This window comes from Poecilia formosa, unplaced genomic scaffold, assembly GCF_000485575.1.
Source record: "Poecilia formosa unplaced genomic scaffold, Poecilia_formosa-5.1.2 Scaffold153, whole genome shotgun sequence".
In the NCBI taxonomy this organism is placed as follows: domain Eukaryota; kingdom Metazoa; phylum Chordata; class Actinopteri; order Cyprinodontiformes; family Poeciliidae; genus Poecilia; species Poecilia formosa.
This window is the reverse complement of record NW_006800092.1, coordinates 1,126,549-1,146,897: the sequence shown is the minus strand read 5'-3', so window position 1 is coordinate 1,146,897 and position 20,349 is coordinate 1,126,549. Positions and strand designations below refer to the sequence as shown.

Below are 20,349 nucleotides of genomic sequence, written 5' to 3'. Positions count from 1 at the left end.
GAAAATGAATGTACTCACCTCCTGCAGTGGCAGCAGAGCGAGAGTGTGGGAGGAGGAGAGACATGGCAGCCGTTCAGGGCGTTGAGTCAGTTCAACACGACTCGCAGACATCATCAGCAGACGCCACCGACACTTGATGAAATGGATCCCTGAGAAGTTGCAACCTCCTAGTCGTTGGGGTCGGTTCGCTATTTGCATGTTTCTGATTTAGGGAGACTCTTTTTGTTTTTTTTAAACCCACACATCACGTTGCAGGATCACCTCTGAAATCGGCGCGCGGCCGCAAATGCCCAAAGTGGTGCGTCTTCTCCTGAGGTGTGTGGGAGTGTGTGAAATGGGAGTGTGACCGAATGTGTTTCTGCCGCTCGTGTGATTCAAGTGAAGCAAGAGTAATCAGTCACCGTGTCTCTTTGTGATTGTGGTTTGGCCAACCGCACTGATCTGTAGCCGTGTCTCATCCCTCCCACTGAGACTCCTGTCAGCGAGCCTGAAACCACAGACTCTCCCTTCTGGGTTTCCAGAACCGGTTCTGATTTGAACTTTTTGAAAATACAAAAAAGGAAACGATAAAAAAAATATATATTATAACAGAAGCAGGAAAAACTAGGAAACTCATCTTTGAGGCACAAAAAGGTCTTGTTACTTCAGGTGGTTGTTGTCTGTCAGCCTGCTAAGTGTCTGGGAGAATAAGGAGTTTAGCTTTGTTTCATGCATTATTATTATTATGCTTCTCATCTACATCCAAGCAGACTTTTTAAAACTATATTAGAAGAGCATCAACAGTTCAGGCTTTGATGATATTGAGAATATTTTCTTGGTGCACTTTGGTTTCTGAGTCGTGTTGTCGACCACATCCGTTTATCGATGATCCATTTTTTGATGGATGTTTTCATCAATATAATGCATCAGATCATGAAGATCAGAGTTCACGACCTCAATAGGAATATCTAATATTCATGTCGTGTTGAATATGACGACGTTGGCCGGTTCACTGCACTTCAACAGGTGAGCTGCATTATGGAAGTTGCAGCCGACAAATCTGCTGTAATTGTGATTCTATTCTGTCTATATGGACCAAATTCAATGAAGGATGTTTCAGATTCCTTCTTCTGCCTTTGACTTAAAGAATTAAAACGGGTCTGGAGGAAAAATGTTGCTAGTGCTTGGGTTACCGGACACTTGAAATGTTTGCCAAGTGGTCGGTGAGTTTAGCAGTTCTTGCGTTGCTCTCAGTTTGTAAAGGAATCCTCTTCTGCATTTTGATTTCTCGCCTGGTGCTCGATGTGATGGTGACATGTTTTATTTAAGTTTTTTAAATGTGGGGAAAAGGTAGAAGTCTGGGTTTTACGTAATATAACTCGCCTGCTGTTTTCCCTTCTCAGCTGAAAAACAAACTAACATGCATGATCAGAGTTCTGCTAGATAGATTATATATCTATCTAATATAATTCTTCTTTTGAATTTCTAAACTATAAGCAACGTTTGCATGACTGTTTTAAATCTGCTCCCATTGTTTTAAATGTTTTCATTTCTTATTTGCTGTGTTGTCTGATGTGTGGTCACAATAATATCAGACCCAACAACTAATTTCCAGTATTTATGTCTTCAGTAAAACTTGAAATAATTACCATGTCATTGTAATAATCAATGAAATGTCTAGAAATGAAAATATTTATATTTCCATTTTAATTAAATATCTGAATATCTTATCATTTTGAAATAGTCTAACCAGTTGTTATTCCATGTTGGGGTTTATTATAAAAATTGGGAGAAAGTCTTTACAATGTAATGCCAGCTGTTTCAAATGTTTTGTGTACTGATCTTTTTACTGTGAAAGCCTTTTGTTCCTACTGTCATTGAGTCTTGGTTTGTCATATTTATAGTTCGCACGTTTAGCAAAACTATCTGCCGTAATTTTGTATTGAACTTTTGTATTTATAAAAAAAAAAAAAAAACACAAACTGAAAAAAGGAAAACCTAAGAACAGGTGAAGATGTTTATCAGTGACCAGTTCAGGTGACAGTAACGCGTTTGTGTCGACTGAAACTCATGTCTCAAATCCGTCTTGTGTTCTTGACCAATGAACTCACCAACATTCTCAATATCCCCCCCAACAGATCAAAGCTGCACAGAGCCGAACAAAGCCCATGTTGTCGTCTCCATGGAAACGGTGCAGCAGGTCCGCAGGAGTTGGGTCGTCACACTGAGGTGAGCCGAAACAATCCCGCTTTACTTTCTTTCCGCTGAACTTCGGCTTGGTCCACCAGACACCAGGTTAGCGATGTTCACACCGAGAACTGATTCCTGCCAGGACAGCTGTGTGCAAAAGGACGTCTCGAACCAGATCCGTCCGGTTTTGGCGGAAATTATGTGGCGAATAATTTCCTAATAGTTGCAGGTAGTTGATCAAAACCCATCAGTCGTGACATGCACGCAGCTGGATCATAAATTGGAGTCAAACATTTGGGCCTTATTAACAGACAAGGCAGCACATGCTGTACATGATGCGCTCCGCCCTGGAAATCTGGGTAGAACAGGTTGTTCAGAACAGGGTGCTTTGATAATTAGAGAATGGGGAAATGTATAAACAGGCTTAGAAAGTGCTCAATTAAATTGATTTTAAACGCAGAAGTATTTGGAGGAAAATTTAAGACTCATCTTTGGGATAGCTGAATAGCCGATGATTAAGTCCAGGTCTAAAGCCAACAGTGATTACTGTACATGTACTGTACATGAAGCCATGCTCTCACCTGTCTGTGAGAAAATGACCTGGTGGTGAATATTTTTACTAAAACTATGGATTCAAGCCACAGTTACTATAAAGTACAGTGGCTCAGATCTCCTGCTGTGGATGTTTCTCTATCTACCTAATATGGTGTTGGATCTACTCACCACAAGTCATATGCGTTAGTTTAAATAACTGAAAAGGTTATGTTGCTATTTTATGAAGAGAAAACGTGTTTTAGCCCAAACACAATAGTAACTGAGCAGCATTGTGCAACCATCAGCCCAGGAAAGGTAAATCCATTCATGTTTTGATTTTGGATAGACACCTTTACCCCACTAGTTTGAGCAAAACTGTAGGAAAAAAAACGAGGCGATTTTTAATCAGAACTTTATCTTAGTCTGAGTCTAGAAACCTGTTGAGTCGGCCATAATCGGCTCAAAAGAAGTCGCCTTCGTCAGTAATCTCAGCTCAAAGCCACAAAGAGGCGAGCCCTTCTAGAAAAAACAGCTTTATTGAGTCATTAACAACTGTACATTTATTTTCAGTGCTGACAGCAGTTGCTACATACTTTGGTGTGAATCAGAGGTGCAGTTTGCCCCTTTAGTTGTAAATGCCGGCAGGATGAGAAGCACGGTAAAACAAACCAGAAGCATTTACCCTCGGCTTCGTTTGCTAACTACAGCATGTGTTTACATGTGTGCTTCCCTCTGTCCTTGAAAGCATTTACAGGCACTGAACATTTCTGTGAAGACAGACCGACTCTGCCTTCCTCTCCATCACAGCCAAATACACATATTCCAGGAATATCGGTAGGATGCAAAGGGCACAGGAATCCCAGCAGCACGGACCGGACTGCTTGGAGTTTAGTTTGAATAGAAACCAGTGGAGCAGCGAGAGATCAGTATAACGTCGAGTTAGAAAGAGAAAAAAAAAAGCGCACAGTCATTCAGTTTGTGGTTTCTGCTGCCAACTGAGGTCCAAGGGTTAGACTGAGCTTTAACATCCCCCATCTGCCACAGGCAATCAACAAAAACAGGGAAAGCACACACAGACCAGAACATTAGGACACGTGTACAGTTCTTTATACAGGAAGGAAATTTACATCCGTCTCTTCTCCTGAATCAACATCCCACTTGTTCCAGTGGAGGGTCCGCCTGAATCCGACCACGCTTCGTCCTTTAAGAGCGTTCTGACGTAAGGCCGGTTTTAATTAAAAAAAAAAAAAATTCTCCATGAAATGTTCAACATTGCAAGATTCAGGCTCCTCTGTTTGATTCCTGGAAAGATCAGCCTGCAGAATGTGCTTTAGAAAACGATCAGGGTGTGATGGTTGAAAAAGTTTCAGTCCGTGTTCTGGTCTCTCTCAGACCAGAGCGACCAAAACAATGGTCACAAGTACACCCAGGACATGAAAATATATATATATATACTTTTATAATATATAAAATGTCTTATTTAATCCAGTATGTACACAATGTACATGTTTTGAGGAATTAATTTCTCAGAGATGAAGCTCCGCTCCATCCCGTCACATCCAAAAAAAGAAAGATGTACAACCCTAAAACAAGGGATTAAAAAAAATCCTTGCAGTATGATTTCCACAGGCCAACAGCACAGCTGATTTCCAAAATAAGTCAGAGAAAAATGTAGTTTGCTTCATTCTGTTGCAGCCCACGTTAAACCAGGACAATAATCTCAGTAGATGACCTCGTAGACTGTGGCCTTCTTGTCACCAGATCCTGTCACGATGTATTTGTCATCTGCAGAAATGTCGCAGCTCAGGACGGACGACGACTCCTTCGACTGGAAGTAAACACAAACAGTCGAAACGTTTAGTTTGCCCATCGTGACGTATCGTCAAGGTTAAACTGGTTTGCCAAGCAAACACTAAATTTCAGTGCGAGTGACTCCTGTTCACCGTTGGCGCCACATATTCATTCACTTCATTTTTCAGTCGTCACTAAAACATCACAAACAGCTGGTTTATTTACGCAGACCGCGCCGATCAGAGGAACCTTTAACCCCATCGATCTCCGTCTGAAATAGCTGTGGTGCCGTTTTCTTTGTTTCAGGGTAATAACATGCAACTAAGGCACTAATGCTTTTCATGCGGTTGTATTGATTTAGCAGCGTTCGGTCAGATATTACAGATCTGCGATCATCACCTGGAAAATGCTGGCGCCGTACGGAGTCCTCCACGCGTTCAGCAGGTTGTCCTTCCCCGTGCTCACGAACCATTTACCTACAGGCACAGAGGAGACGCCTTTAACACACACTGCAGGTAAGGGTCCTCGCAGACGTAACGGAGCAACTGGAACCGTTTTAAATATGCCACTTTAATTACCTCATCAACAATCATAAAACACATAATGAAGGAGACTTGCAGCTCTAACCCAGTTAATTATTCAAATGACCCTCTGATTAATTAACCAACTCGCTAGCTGGCTGCTGATTTAATCAGTGACACTAAGAGCCTTGGTCTCATTTGAATGAATCAGTTTGCTGGTGGAGGAGATGAGGCTGTGCTCATTGATTTCTGAGGATAAATTAATGCGAAAGAACATTTTCGAAGCGCTTGATTTGCTGTTAAATGATCATTGTTTGAAATTTTTAACCACTAGCCCTACGCACATCAGGGAAGTGACACTTAAACCACCATGAGCCCACTGCTGTCTGGAAACCGGTGTAATTTACAGCTCATTAAAAGTAAAATTGTACAGAATCATCTCCCTTTGTTATTAGAGGTTTTGAAGTCTTACCTGCGCTGCCAGATAATGAAGAGACTATTAAAACTCTGGACTGATTGCTCACATAAAATTATCAAAATATCTTCAAATTCAGGTATTCAGTGTTTTTTCCCCATCTTCCACCCAGCTACAGTCTGCTGCATGCATGGACAAATGCAATGTGTTGCTGTAACCTGATCAATTCAACCTCAGAATTTGTCTGACGATGTACAATTTTTTATTTATTTATTTAATCTATAAAAGTACAATATTCCTCACCAGTCTCAGAAAATGAAGCCTTCATTTTGTAGAGATTCCTTAAATAGTAAAATATTTCATGCTTTTATCTCATCTAGTGTTTGGTCTTAAAGATGTATTCTTGAATATATTTTGCTCAACAATCAGTCAATGGTGCTATAATCCCTGTTGCTGGTGCATATTTTTCTTCCACTAAACTTTTTTATGAATATGCTGTAACCTTTTAAGAGTATTCATTATCTGAAAGTCATAATCAAAGTTAAAAGAAATGGAGGCTTGAAATATTTCACCCTTATGAATCCATAAAATGTTCATTTTCTGAATTGTGACACTGAATGCTGCATGTTATTAACATTTTATATATAAAAGCAAAAGAACATAGCCGAGGGGAAAGAAACTGTTAACTTATGATTTGAACAACCAGCTATATTAGTGCAGGCTCCGAGTAGAGTTTTGGGTTGGAGGTTTTAATTTGTAAATACGTCCATCAACAGTTTGCTTCTGGATATTTAAAGATTGTCCTTCGCCATAGGACTTTGTCCAGCTCTTTGCAGGTCACTTACCACAGTAGGCAAACTTGAGTGAGAGGACGCAGCTCTCATGTAGATGCAGCTGGTACTTGTCAGGCTTGGTGTGGTGGAGTACTTCCACGTTGCTGCTCTCCATCCCCACAGCCAGCCATTCTCCAGTGGGACAGTAGCCCAATGAGAAGATCTGCAACAAAATACAATTTTAGCTAAGATTATTTTTGACTACATTTTATAAAAATCTACTAAATTTAGTCAACGTTAGAAAACATGCTAGTGCTAACCTGTAGACAATTGATAGTGTTTCAGCCTTATGCCTCATATTAGCTCATAAACTGTTGTGGCCTTACAGTTTATCTTTGTAAACAGTGTTCTGTGTGAACTTTTAATACTCTGGATGGGATCTTAGCATTTACAGGAAGTTTTCACTCTTCTATAGTTTTTCTATCTGCCTTTTGCAAGCTTCTACCTGCTTTTTACATTTCTGCAAGTCTTCTGCAGTTGACTTTAAACGCTTCTGCAATTTTCACTAAAGATATTCAGCTGACAGCATTCACACTGCATTTCTGCAGGAAATGCAAATTGTCCAGGCTGTACCTGTGAGGTAAAGTCGTGTTGCTGAAGCTGCCGGCCCTCCCTCAAATCCCAGGAGCGGACCGTGTTGTCGAGCCCTCCGGTCCACAGTTTGGTCCCGTCGTGGGAAATATCGATACAGCTTGCTCCGTCTGTGTGGCCCTGGAACTGCCTGAAATGCGCAAAACACATGAAGACAAGTGAGACATGCCTTCTTTCACCGCCTGAAAAAAAGACATGAATGTATCTAGAGCTGCAACTAAACTATTTTAGTAATTGTTTATTCAGATAAAAAGATTTTTCATTTCATTCATTCACTTAAACCAAATAAACATTTTATTCCCTAAAATGAAGCGTAGCATTCCTTTAGTGAACGCTTCATAAATTGTAGCGAAGGATGAGTCTGCAGCTGAAAAAATACTTCTATCAACATGTGAAAAGCTCAACCCCTTTCTGCTCGACTTTGCATCGATACAGTGTAAGACTAACCTGCTGATCTGCTTTTTGGATTAAGCAGTTAATAATTGGATTGGAAAAGGTGCTTAATAGGAGTTTATTTTTCTTTTAACAAAGCTTCAACCAGGTGAAGCCAAACTCTGCCAGAACATAATTATGAAAAAAATTATTTGTCTGTATATTACAATTGATTACAAAATTAGTTGATTATTTCGATTCATTGCAATTAATCGTTTCAGCATTAGCTGCATCAAAAGTATGTCTGAGTAATTTAAGTTTATTTTCTTAAACTTAAAAAAACTGTATTTACCATTTAGACAATACAACATTTGCCAAACATTTCTTGCCCTTCTTTTGACCCTTCACAATAAAAAAAAACACGGTGCAATGTTTTGTTTTCCCTCAGGCTTGTGTCCAAAACACAGCTGTTTAAGCGAGGTACCGACCTGACCAGGGTCTGGTTATGGAGGTCCCACACGGCGATGTTTCCATCGGAGCAGCAGGAGAAGCAGACCTTGGCATCGGGGCTGATGGCCAGAGCGTAGCAGGCCGGAGCAGAGGAAGTGAGCTCAGCCTTGATGCGGGGCGTCTGCGAGGCCAGGTCCCAGATGGTCAGCGTGCTCGCCTCGCCGCCGACGATTAGGGTGCGGCCGTCGGGCAACAGCTTGCAGGAGCGGATGTAATTGTCTCTGTTCTGGAAAAGATAAAAGAACGAAAATGGTTGGAATAAATTTGTATACATGTGGAAATTCCAGATGAGAAAAAAAAATCATAGAGAAACCAACACATTGCAGTACATCCACTTTTAAGACCTTTTCTTTTACCAGGTGAGGCAGCTGAGTTTATCTAGTGAAGATGTGAGTGTCAACTTTTAACGAGAGACAGTTGGGCTGCCGGCTCCGCAAGAGCAGAAAGACAAATCAACAGCGCCGTAGAAGCTATTGGTCAAATTAAAATGGCACCCTGATGGCTTTATAAAACCAAACTGCACTCTGGACACACCTTAAGGGTGTAGGAGGCCATATGAGCTGAACAGCATGAAGACACCGAGTCAAAATGAGAAACGGGAGGCAGTTGGGAGAAAGTAATGAGCTGCGTAATGGCAGACAGGGTTGGCCAATCAGAACATCATTACTCAGCAGGGTTTTTTTTTTTTTCCCCCTTCACCAAGGATAATTTCAGCACAGCAGTGAGACATTTTACTGAATTATTCACATCTCTATCTGTTGGGATCTGTGGACAGCTGTAGCGGGATGGAGAGTCAGGCTACATTTAATGCTCAAGAAAAGCCTTAATGTATTACTTTGAGACCTCATTAGCACACTGGGATCCCCTTATGGCTGAACATCCTGAAATAAATGTAGAGTAAGGCTAACTCCACTCAGTTTCTCCATCTTAAAATGTGAAAACATCTGATTACCAGGCAGTCAAGTTGGGACACGGGACTCTTGCTGCCCGGCTGACTGATGTCCCAGATCTTGACGCAGCCCTTTCCACCAGTGTAGACGTGACGCGTGGGGTTGCTGATGGTGACGGCGCACACCACTTCGCCGTGGCTGAGCGTGTTGATCTGACGAGCGTGGCGCGGGATGCCCGGGCCTATCAGAGCGTCCGGAGGGAAGGGCACGGGCTGCATCTGACCGTCCGCACTCACGTGGAAAGAGTAAGCTCTGGAAACGACAACGGAGATGATGGAGAGTCAAGTTCTGGGAATAAAATCTACGCTGGTTAAAGAGTGAAAGCAAAAATGTAAACATACGGTTTTCCTCCTGAAATGGAGGTGAGACTGGCCGGCAGGCCTGGAGCTCGCATGTGAGGATGGGGGTCAAATCCCGCCTGCAAAAAAAATAAATAAATAACATAAGCTTAAGTTTATTTTCAAGTAGAAACAAATCTGTAGATTTAGACGCCTAAATCTTGAGGAACTGTCAAGCTATAATTTCCAGGAAAATCCCTTGAATTATGCAGATTAAGTCTGACAAACAAGTAAAACACTTCAGCCAGAAGAGCAGTTCAAAGTGCTTTACATGAATTAGGAGGAAATACCAACAAAACAACAAAACTAAAAGAAAGACAAAAAGGTAAAAAAAAAAAAAAGAAAAGTTCTACACAATTTAAACTAATAGGAATTTCTCTGGCTCTAACGTTTGTTCTCAATTAGTAATATGAATAAGAATAAGTACTCCACGGCCTATAAACAAGTAGGAATTTCTCTGGATCTTAAGTTTGTTCTGGATTAGTGAGGTATAAAACTAAATGTTGCTTCTCTGTGTTTAGTCAAATACTTTATGGCGGTGCAGATGTTTGGAGGAGGATCTTTGTTGCATCTCTTTTTCTACATCTTTGGTGAAAAATTCAGCATGAAACCTGTGGGACTTACGATTGGTGACCGTCCGTAGGCAGCGGCTGCAGCAGCGCTCATCTGGGGTGAGATGAGACCTGGATAGACGCCGGGGCTGGTCAGCGATCCGTTCATTTCATGATGACCCATCATGGCAAATGGGGAGGCATAAGAACCAGCGATCGACAGGGGAGTGCGGAGGGCCGGGGCAGCTGATGGTGAGAAGGAAATGCCCTTTAACTGATTACTAAACTCTGCCTAGGTTTTAGTTTTATGGGTGTTAGTGCAGTAAAACTGTTGTGGCAGTAAAAGGAAAGGTCACAGGAGCCACATAGTGAGACTGTAGTAGATTTTATTTTTTTTTTTCTCTCCAAGCATTAACAGTGAAACTTGTGTGTACTTGCTTGTTAGAAAGAGTGCTTTGTTAAAGGCAACATAGTGAATAATGAGGAGAATAACCGATTTGTCAGTAATTACCTAGCGCCTCCATGCCGGGCGGTTTTCCCATCGATAAAGGCCGCAGTCCGGGCGTCGTGCTGGTCCCCGGTGTGGGGGCCTCGTTCCTCGGTGTAGGCGTGTTGGACTTTAGGCTCGGTGTCGACGACTTGTCGTTCTGAAACAGAGAAACTATTTAGTCCATTTCCAAAGTTTGAGTCGAAAACACCCCACAGGCAGGAAAATCCAGAGTGACAATCTGAGCGGACGGCTCGAGTTAATCCAATCTAGCATGGGCGCTCGTCACAGCCGTGGTTGAGTGTGTGTGATAGTGTGTCAGGATGAGGGAATAAACTTTTGCTTAGAGGCTGAGCTTGTCAGGACTTATGGAAGATGTTGGCCCAAATAATTATTTATTAATCCTTTGCCAGTTAATGTTAATAAGGGATTGAAAGAAACTGGGTTTTATAATGATGGTAAGAGGAAGTAGTAAGATGTTCACCGTGTTTATCTTTAGCAATGTTCAGCAAAATGCTGTATGTCATGAAACATTTCAAGCCAGGCTAAATGTCGGTTCTTATAAGGATGGAAGAGGAGCAGATTATGGACACGGCGAACAAACAGCACATGTCCCTCTGCAGAGGCTCTGGGTTATTTACAGCCTCAGAGCAATGGAGAAATGACCATTTACTGGGTAAGCCATAAAGGAGATTGATAGGACTGAGCCATAGAGTTTGATTTCCTGAGAAGACGTCCACCCCTTTGCTCCCTCAAATCCTGCACAGCAGCCAACTCCGAAGCCTCCGTATTACTCTTTCACACAGCCACCCACTTCATTTGACAAATGCTCCTTTAGTCTGTCGGTTCAGGCTTCATCACCTCCACCATAGCCCTCCCTTCTCCCTTCGTTTCATCATCCCGATACACTCACATGGGTGTGGTCCTTCGCCTTAGACGACGGCGTGCTGCCCGAAGACGCGACGGAGGCGGGGCTGTTGGGGGCGGCGTCTTTCTTCAGCACCCGGGACTTATCCAGGCCGTTTTCCGGAGGGGAATGGGCGGGGCTGACTCGAGGGGTGGCTGGGTCCTGCAGAGTTAAACGAGACGGACGGAGTGCAAGACTGAGCAAACAGGCCGGAGGAAAGCCACTGGCATTTACATGTAGGTCAAACAAGATGGGGCCTCATGTGCAAACACAGATAAATATCCCGATGTATGCTCATGCTCCCCTCCGCACCCCCCACCTCACACATATGCATGCACTTCTCATTCACCTGTCACACCCTTTTCTCTTTGTGTTCTTTGTCTTATATTCTGCATGAATGGCAGAGGGAAATTCACCAAGTAAACAGTCTCAAAGCACACAACCAATATTATGTCAGACGTTTTGGCAACACAGTGAAAGGTGCTGAGGCTTGGACAGACAAAAGAGGGCTGTGTTTGGGTTCTTTGCAGCCTTCCTGTCTAAGAATGTGGCTGAGCAGCTAAACGCCCGTCTTACCTCGTTGGACACGTCCACCACCAGGTCGTCACTTTTCTCTCCGTCACTGTCCTGAAATAAAGGAGCAACATTAGTGGGAAGGGATTTATTTGACCTACATGCACAAAAACGCATCAGTATTTAGATGGATATTAAGGCTGGACAATAAATCAATAACTATATATATTGCCATAGACATGTGATCAATACCAGAAGATAATATGTCTGATTGAATATCCAATAATTTCACTGAACTCTGATCCAGACTTGCAATGGATTCTGGGGGATGTAGGCAGAGGAAAGGCTTTAGCTGCTTTACCTCTCACACCCGGCTAAGCAACGCTGGTGACAACACAATCTCTCACTCTTTGGTCACCTAGCAACAACTTGTTGAGTAACTTGCGCAGCAGCAGTTTAATGCTTCGCCTCATAACTGCTTAAAAATAAAAATTTATGTGGAATGAAAACTGGATAAAACAGGAAAGGGCATGAACCAATCTGGATGCATTTCAGAGATTTAAAACAAAAAAAAATAAAACCTAATCAATAAGTATCGAACGTATTGAAGACAATACGTTCTTCAGCCATATTGTCCAGCCCTAGTATATAGTAATCCAAATTGTAAGTTTGTCTTCTGAAAGGTGAACATTTCATAAAAGAGCCTGAATAAACAGTCGGCTTTTCGAAAACACTCACATATCCTCTGTTGCTGTCTTTGTCATCCACTTTGCGTTTCTTGGAGTCCAGGCCGTAGTCTGAGGAGCTGCGGTGCTTCTCGCTCGATACCCGCAGGCTGTCTGATGGCGACACTGAGTTATTCTGCCACAAACACAACGACAACGCCTGCATGAGACTGGTGTTTTCATCGAGTTACCTTGGCATGCTCTGCTCGTTTTAAATCAGTATCCACTGGTACACTGTGTGTACAGTATAGATTTACAGCCTCAGCAAATATGCAACTGAGAATCTTCTTGGAAAACAAATGTGGATAAAGTGTGTCAACATTTCTCCATAGATGTTGGACTCTGAGCCGCTAATGCAGAGCAAAACCGGAGCCGCTGTGTCATGCATGTCAGCTGTTAATGTTTAAGACATAAATGCGGCTCATGACCAATCATGAAGGGAAGGTAGTATTTTCCTTTGTGGGGTCAGCGATAATATTGACAGTAAAGCAAACTGCACAATGCTGCTGGACTGATTTGGAATAAAAAAAAAGGGGGGGTTGAAGAGGATTCTTGGAAAGCTCGGTCCTGTTGCTGCTGCCAAAGCACTGGAGCACAGAGGAAACAGACGAGGCAGCTGAGCAAAACCAAAAAGCCACAAAAACACTAACTGGCAAGGTGACTCGTCACGAGTCAAACTGGAGAGAAAACATGAACTCTAAATAAAACCTGACAATTTTATGGACTGCCACTGCGGCCAGGGCAAAAGCCAGTAGAAAACTAGATGAACTTTTTATAATCAAACTTGCTCTGGATTCCCAACACAGGTTTACAAAACAACAAAAAAATCAAAGCGACTGACAAGAAAATGAACCAGATTAAGAAAAGGGGAAAGAAAGAGACCATTGAGGAATCCAGGGCAGGATCAATGTGGCGAGACAAAGTGTGCCGCCTGCAGAGAAGGGTCCTGACAGGGACAGAGTGAGAAAATTAGCAGGGGGGGTAAGAAGGATGAGACAAGAGACTAAAATCAGGAAAGGAATTTGGCAAGCAACACCAGCCTAGCAGTAAAGCCATGAGTTCTCCCCCACTAGTGGGAACGTTCAGACACGTTGGCACTTTCTCAAAAGCTGCAAACTGGGTTTTTGTTGTCTGAGATGGTGGAGCGGCCCTGCCAGGCAGACTGAAGGTCAACGAGTGGGTAGGTGGGGTAAGCACATCTAGAGGTCAATTCTTGTTGTGAATCGACTTAATAAATCGAAACAGTTATCAGAAAGATGGAGGATTAAACCGAGGTAGAGCAGCTAATGGGTAGCAGCCGCCTTTATAAAGGAGGAGAGCTTTCCCAAATGAGTTGGGCCAATTTTCTGCCTCCTCCTCAGGTCAAACCGGGCTGGTGCTCGTTCAGCTCCTGCTGCAAAAACAAAGCCACCAGTCTAGCTTGGCGAGATGCTGTCTCCTACAGTATTACAGCCCGTCTGGATCTGAGCCGGAGGCCTTTCAAAGATTGCTTAGTCTCAGTAACCCTGCACTTCCCTTTAACTGTGGTATCAGATGACCTGAGACAACAGAACAGGAAGACCTTGTGTGTGTGTGTGTGTGTGTGTGTGTGTGTGTGAACAAAAAGAGGGAGTAGAGGCTGGCTGAGAGAGCAGGTAAGGTGGTACTGCAGCCGCTTGTCACCAAATGAGAAGGTGGAGGGGGGGTAGGGTTTCCTTCTGACATGAGTGAGCCCATTCAGGATGGCCAGTCAATGGGAACTTAATCTGTTTGAGCAGATCCAACAGAGCGTTACACTCCAGCTAACTGAGAGCTTTAGACCAGTCTGATAAAACAAGGACTTTAACATGAGAAGAGATGGAGAGATGGGGACGACACAAGACGAGGAAAGAGAGGACAAAGTGATGAGAAGGTACCAAACACCAGGAAGAGGAAGGCAGCAGAGAAATACAATGTTTACTGAACGAGGAATAACAACAATGAGCTACGACAAGGACTCTTGTAATGGTAAATCCTCTAAAGTAGAAACGGAAGGAGAGTCAAAGTCACTTTTAATTGTGCTGAAATTAAAGGAGGTAGCAGACTACTAATCCTCGTCCAGTGATTGGAGTCATTTTCCACCTGGATTAGAAGGCAGTGGCTTATTTAGCCAGAAGTCATTTGGATTCAGGCACCGTACACCGCCCCCCTCCCCGAGTATGAAAATGTGTGTGTTCTTACACAGACAGCATGAATGTCTATTGAACAGTGAGCTCAGGTCTACATTAAGTACACCTAATGACCAAACATGATGAGCGAGGAGCAGAGTGAGTCGGAGACAGACAGACAGGAGGACAGAGAGTCGTAGAGTCAACATACCGTGCTGGACTCGCGTTCTTTCAGAGGAATGGCCAGAGGCGAGTGAAAAGATGAGGGGCCAAGAGGGAGGAAAGCAAAACACAAATTAGTATGGGAGGGCAACAAAGACTGCAATCAAAGAGCAGCAATCAAATGAATGGTGTAACCCATCAGGTTAGCTACAACGTGCTCAAGAGGAAACGCTTTCAGAGAGAGTTTAACGACCAAAAATGTACTTTTTGATGCCATGGAGACCAAAGGAAGCAGCATTTAAACAAAGCATCCTATAACATTTTATATATATTATAATAGTTTTTATTTTTCTACTTTCCTGTTATTTGTTTAACCTCTTTTCACATTAAAACAGAACAATAAGGTAAAGATGGGCGATATGGTCTTTAAGCACTAAACTAAACATGCATTTAATCATACTTCAGATGTTTTGATACTCTCATTGAACAAACAGTGGAGAAAAAAAGCAAAAATAATCCCAACAATACGTTTTGAGGTATTTTTTAAAAATATTTTAAATGCCCACCCCTACATTAAGAAGGATATCTGCTAAAACACAACATTTTCCCTCACAGTAGCTCTGTCTGCAGTGCCTTGAAAACAGTGTTTATTGGATGGAATATAATGAAGCCGGTAGAAAGCGCTCCTGTCAGCAGCAGTGAAGTGCTGCAGGCTGTTTGTGTGGCAGGCTGTGCTCCTCACCTCGGTGCTCCAGGTCGTGGTGGTTCTTCTCATCCTTCACAGGCAGGTGGGTCTGGCTGCCAAGAGCGCCCAGAGCCAGCAAACCGGATCCAGCACCTGTCACCGGGGGGAGGCCAGGCGGCTGCAGGCCTGAGGGGTGAGGGGGCAGCTGGACCGGGGGGCCGTGGGCAGCGTGAGAGAGGTGCTGGGCCTGAAGCTGCTGCTGCTGTAAACAAACACAGAGAGACAGGAGACGAGACAAAGGACAAGTGGGTCAGCTGGGAAATGACTCCTTTATGAGTGACCGTGCTCTGCCCAGGCTGGCTTTGGAGACATTTCTGCTCAAAGCCAAACAATCTGGATTTAGCTGTGGATCAACATGCAGTGCTGGCTCACTGCTGCTGCTGCTGCTGACCTGCTGTCTGAGGGACAGAACCGTTTTCATGTGTTCAATGAATCATTTGGCTCAATCATTTGGAGTACATTCACTCCAAAACCTCTGTGTTACACTTTCCAGTTGTGCAGCATGGTAGCTGAAATGTGACGGCAGGAGGAAGCAGTGCTATTCATGCTCCCATATTAAAACAAATTCATGTTTACTTGATAGCTAAGGGTAAACTAATACATAAATATTATACTTAAATATTAGTTGTAATTAAAAAGATATCATAAACCAAATTGTGTGAGTTCTAAGCTAATTTAAACCTGCAGTGTCAAATGCTACGTTAATAATATACCAACATCAAACCGCAGAAACTGAAAACTGAATATTTTATTTTTGGACATCAGCAGCATTTTTCTACTTTCCTGTTATTTGTTTAACCTCTTTTCACGTTAAAACAGAACAATAAGGTCTTGACTAAGTCTACGTTAGTCAATGTGACAGTTAACAAGTTTGAACTTGTGTGTAATGATGACATTTTATCCAACATCCCCTGAGATTCAAGATGTTTTTCTGACTCAAACTGAAAAAAAAAAGACCTGAAGTTGTTTAATAATCTGATCAACACTTCATCATTTTCTGCTTTTGGAGTTTGTTTTTTTTTTCTGACTCACCTTTCCCATTATGAAAAAGACCATGAGGCATTGTCAAAAAAATGATTAAGCTATTTTCTAAACTCCACTCCCACTCTGCTGGAAGGGAATGTAGTTATGTGACTCCAATAAATCACAGCAACCAGCAGGAGATGAAGGCGAGTTATTTTGGTTTCATCAGCAGTCAGTCAATCATAATTTATACTGCCCCAAACAGCTGTTACAACCAGAATCTAAGGAAACAAGGTGCCATATAAATCCTTTAAAAAAAACAGCCAACTAGACCAAATCATTTGAGCTTTTTCTCCAGAAATACTAGAGCTGCCAAGAGAAAATCAGATAAACAATGGCTCACAACATGGGCGCAAGATGGTTTGTTTAGAGATATGAAATATTTCAGTTCAGACCTACATTAAATCAGACTGAAATATCTTTGTTTTCATCCAGATGAACAATGATGATTTCTTGACTTGGTTTATTGTAGAGGACTGGTTTTTCTTTACATCCTGTCCTCGCATACCAGCGACTTTCATGTTTGTCCCATTTTTTTCTGTGATCGTGCATGACCTTCAATCAGCTATGTTTTGATTGAACATCATATTACCTCTGGCCACCAGATACGGTACCAAACAGCTATGTTCAGTCCCAAACTGCTTCAATCATAACTGGGACAAAAAGAAGAAGAAGAAGAAGAAAAAAATCAATAGGTCTGCTCTTGAAAGCCTCAAATCCTTTCAACACTCTGGAAAACCAAGCCAGCATGCCCCGCCTCAGCAAAATACCACTAAGCAGAAGACAGTGGAGAACACACACACGTCTCCCAAGAGGCCATGAATGTCTGTGAGAGGCAGTCAGAGCCAAGAGAGTAGATAGACAGGAGTTAAATAGCCACTCAGGCAAGAGGGAAGCAAGTGCTTTAAAACAAGGTTAAATAACACTTAGCACATCCATCAACTGCCTCTTCAAAAAGCGAGGGGAAAAAAAAAAAAAAAGATTGGCTCTCTGCTTGCAAGATAGAACTCCAATAACTTGATCCATACATTCATTATACAAAATGGAGAAAGTAGACCAAAGTACATGGGGTGGGTTACCACATTCAAAAGTCTATTTAACAGCTGGCCATTATTCAGTCGACCCATTATGTCACGCTAGACCTGGACCCGTCAGATGGATGCAAGCAAATAAGGGCCAGCATTCTTAATCGATTTTTGCACCGGTGAGCAGAGCTGCCCGTTTCTTGCGAAAAACGGAAAGGCGAGCAGAAGAAAAAAAGAAAAGAAAGAAAACGAGAAAGGAAAGGGCAGCCAGAACAAGACGAGGAAGGAGAGGCAGAATCACAAAAATAACAAGAGAATAAAAGAGAGAGTGGGCGAGGGATTGAGGCAGGGACGTCCCTATTGAGTGTGCCTAATGAGGAAAAGCGTGCAGGGATCATTATCAAGAAGCCTCATTAGCGTGCTATGACTGAGGAGAAGAGAGGCGAGGGAGGGAAGTCATGAGGGGCGAGAGAGAGAGAGAGGGAGAAAAGGAGAAAAAAATGGGGAGGGGGAAATTTTCAGAAAATAAATTGCTTCCAATTCAATATTCATGGATAAAGAGCTAGCTCTCTTTCACACGTATCTTTTTTCATTATGTGTAAATGCTGCTGCAGCTCTGGCAACTTCCACAGGAAACAGGCAATTAAAGTTAACTAGGCGAAGCTGGCTCCCTGCAGAACAGTACTGTCAGGTGGAACAAGCATCAACAGAACCCGGCACAAACCAGCTGGCAGACTGGCTTAATAAGTCTGGCAATGATCGCCGCATTACCCACTGTGGCTTACAACAGGTTCTGCAGCTCATCAGCATTTCTTCAGTCATCGAAAGAAAAGAAAATTAGACCGCAAGATATTTTAAAAACAACAAAGGGGACAGAGAGGAAGGACAAAGATATTCCAGCTTGGCAGCAAAGGTTCTGGAGAATCCGTGGCATCCATGTTGGCCGGATGAAAAGGAAAGAACAGAAACAATCCAAGTTGAATTTTACTTTCCCTTTAAAGGGATCACAGAAACAAGCAACCCTAGAAAGCCGACCGCAGACCAACTAAGCAGACACTATGAGTGCGATGGGGAGAATTGAGCCACAACAGAAATAAACCTGTTGGTCATTTGCATTATCAGATTCTCAGTTGCTTTTCTGTATTAAAAAAAAAAAGTTTTCACTTATTTCGATTGTTAAGCAGTAGAAAAAAACTCATCCAACTGGTTGCACCTTAAAGATAAAATTCTAGCACACTTAAAAAACTAAAAAAAACTTAAAAAAAAAAAAAAAAAACTTAAAAAAAAAAAAAACTAGTGTAGATATATCCAAACAAAACATGTAAAGAAGAGGCCATCGTGGTAAGCAAATGAGCCGTAGTGATATTAAAAGCAGCCAGGTGTAGAGGTTTGTGCCATCTCCCACCGATTAGTATTTACATGACATGTGAAGAGCAGCATGCCACCTGTAGCTGCCGCGCCAACCAGTATCCAGATACTATCTTGTTTAATGTAGGACTTATGGAAATGAAGGTAGGAGCATGCAAATGACGCAGCACCTCTGACACTTGTCGAATAAGATTCAATCATGTGTCGCCTCTGGCTAGAAAACGGAGAAGAGGGCAGAACAATTTCTCGGTGTCTGCTTTGTTGTGTGCAGTCCGCGCTGCAGCCACTCAGATTTCAACCTTCAAATAAAACCGGAGCTAATCTAAAGCCTGCATGTCTGAAAGTGAACGTCATTTAGTGGAAACTAAAGGTCAGTAACTGTTTTGGTCTCATTTGGCTCAAAGTTTTTGATAATAAACTCCAGTCCTATGGAAAGCCAGATGTTTTTCTGTATTGTAAATAACAGTGAGAAAAGCTACAACCAACAACATTTTAGATAAAACGTTTGAGGTTGTCTGATCAAAAACCTGGAAAATCAAAAGACTGGATTTACTTCACAGGTCAGTTAAACCATAATTGTAAACCTGGAACAGAAGAAACATTAAATCTTGTAAATGTTAGACCCACAGCTGTACAAACCATCAAGTAAATTGAGATTTCTCACAAGTGCGACCGACAGGAGACGTCCCTGCTCTCCACACTGGGTCGTTCTGCGTAACCTGAACTTTAATCCCATCTATTTTACAGATGTTCAACGCCTGCACAGTCCCTGGTATCTCGGCTGCAATCCCAAACCTAGTCCTGACCTGAACACTTTAATTCTCTGGTCCAGAGGTAAAGGTAAGCCAGTTGGCTGAAAACCTTCATGTAATTAAAGAGCAAGCAAAGTGAAATGTGAGGAACTCTATAATCTGATCCCAGCTGGAAGACTGCTTCAGAGCAGAGGCTCGCTGTGGAGCGACTCCCTATGAGCTGAAAATGGCAACAATCAGAGAAATTACAGCGGTGAACACCACATTGACAGATCATGGCAAACATTTTGTGCTCTAAAATTAATAAACCACTCAAGACAGGGACAAGTCTGCACAAGTGAAAGGACCGTGGCACAGCTTAAAAATAAACAGAAACAGCAACATTGCTGCAGATTTTTATCAATTATTCAAATTTTTTCTACCAGATTAGACCTCCTTTTCAGGATTTCTCTTAAATGTAGCCCTTCAGATGAAGATGGGGTTGAAATTAATCCAAAGCCATAATGTAGCACCCTTTAGAGGTCAGTAAATGTATGAGAAGTGCTGCTCCTCCTCTGTGAATGCAGTTTTGTCCCTGCTTCTGGGTTAAATGAAAGAAGAAGAGGGGGTATACACACAGTCAGAGGCAGATTGGGAAGTCCACGTACCCCGATGATAGCATTCAGCTCAGTCATTGTCACCTGCTTAGCCCTCTCAACAGCTTGAGCCACCTGCTGTTGATGCTGCAGGACACAAACACAAAAGATCAGACACGACATGGAGAAGAGTTCAGCTAAAAAGAACACATTCAGACGTCTGCTGCTTCTCCAAGTAGAAAATAGACCCTTCACTCCGCCTTAAAACCGGGAAGAAAAGTCTGTAATATGTGCTTAAATGTAAAGGGCATGCATAAAAGTAAACCCAGGTGGGAATAAACTGAGGTCAGAACAGTAAAATTAATA

The 20,349-nt window shown here is 42.5% G+C and overlaps 1 protein-coding gene and 1 long non-coding RNA gene across 7 annotated transcripts in view; one reads left to right on the top strand and one right to left on the bottom strand.

The window, feature by feature from the left end:
• The first annotated feature begins 2,121 nt into the window (after positions 1–2,121).
• Positions 2,122–6,894, top strand: LOC107837578 (uncharacterized). The gene is made up of 3 exons (XR_001663607.1): positions 2,122–2,208; positions 4,870–5,009; positions 6,812–6,894. It is a non-coding gene; the product is annotated as an uncharacterized LOC107837578 (long non-coding RNA).
• tle3b (TLE family member 3, transcriptional corepressor b) overlaps positions 3,221–20,349 on the bottom strand; it is a 28,689-nt gene continuing 11,560 nt past the window's right edge. Inside the window, exons 7-21 of one of the 6 annotated variants that reach the window (XM_007563973.2) lie at positions 20,026–20,130; positions 15,238–15,439; positions 14,545–14,603; positions 12,221–12,343; positions 11,546–11,596; positions 10,976–11,131; positions 10,087–10,222; positions 9,649–9,821; positions 9,028–9,104; positions 8,689–8,938; positions 7,715–7,962; positions 6,837–6,984; positions 6,276–6,426; positions 4,894–4,970; positions 3,221–4,531 (exon numbers count right to left, since the gene is read on the bottom strand). In XM_007563973.2, the coding sequence (XP_007564035.1) occupies positions 4,424–4,531; positions 4,894–4,970; positions 6,276–6,426; positions 6,837–6,984; positions 7,715–7,962; positions 8,689–8,938; positions 9,028–9,104; positions 9,649–9,821; positions 10,087–10,222; positions 10,976–11,131; positions 11,546–11,596; positions 12,221–12,343; positions 14,545–14,603; positions 15,238–15,439; positions 20,026–20,130 (2,064 nt within the window). In that variant the 3' untranslated portion in view covers positions 3,221–4,423. Of the gene's footprint in view, positions 4,532–4,893; positions 4,971–6,275; positions 6,427–6,836; positions 6,985–7,714; positions 7,963–8,688; positions 8,939–9,027; positions 9,105–9,648; positions 9,822–10,086; positions 10,223–10,975; positions 11,132–11,545; positions 11,597–12,220; positions 12,344–14,544; positions 14,604–15,237; positions 15,443–20,025; positions 20,131–20,349 lie in introns of all 6 variants that reach the window. The other 5 variants (XM_007563975.2, XM_007563974.2, XM_007563971.2 and 2 more) reach the window with 5 other exon arrangements.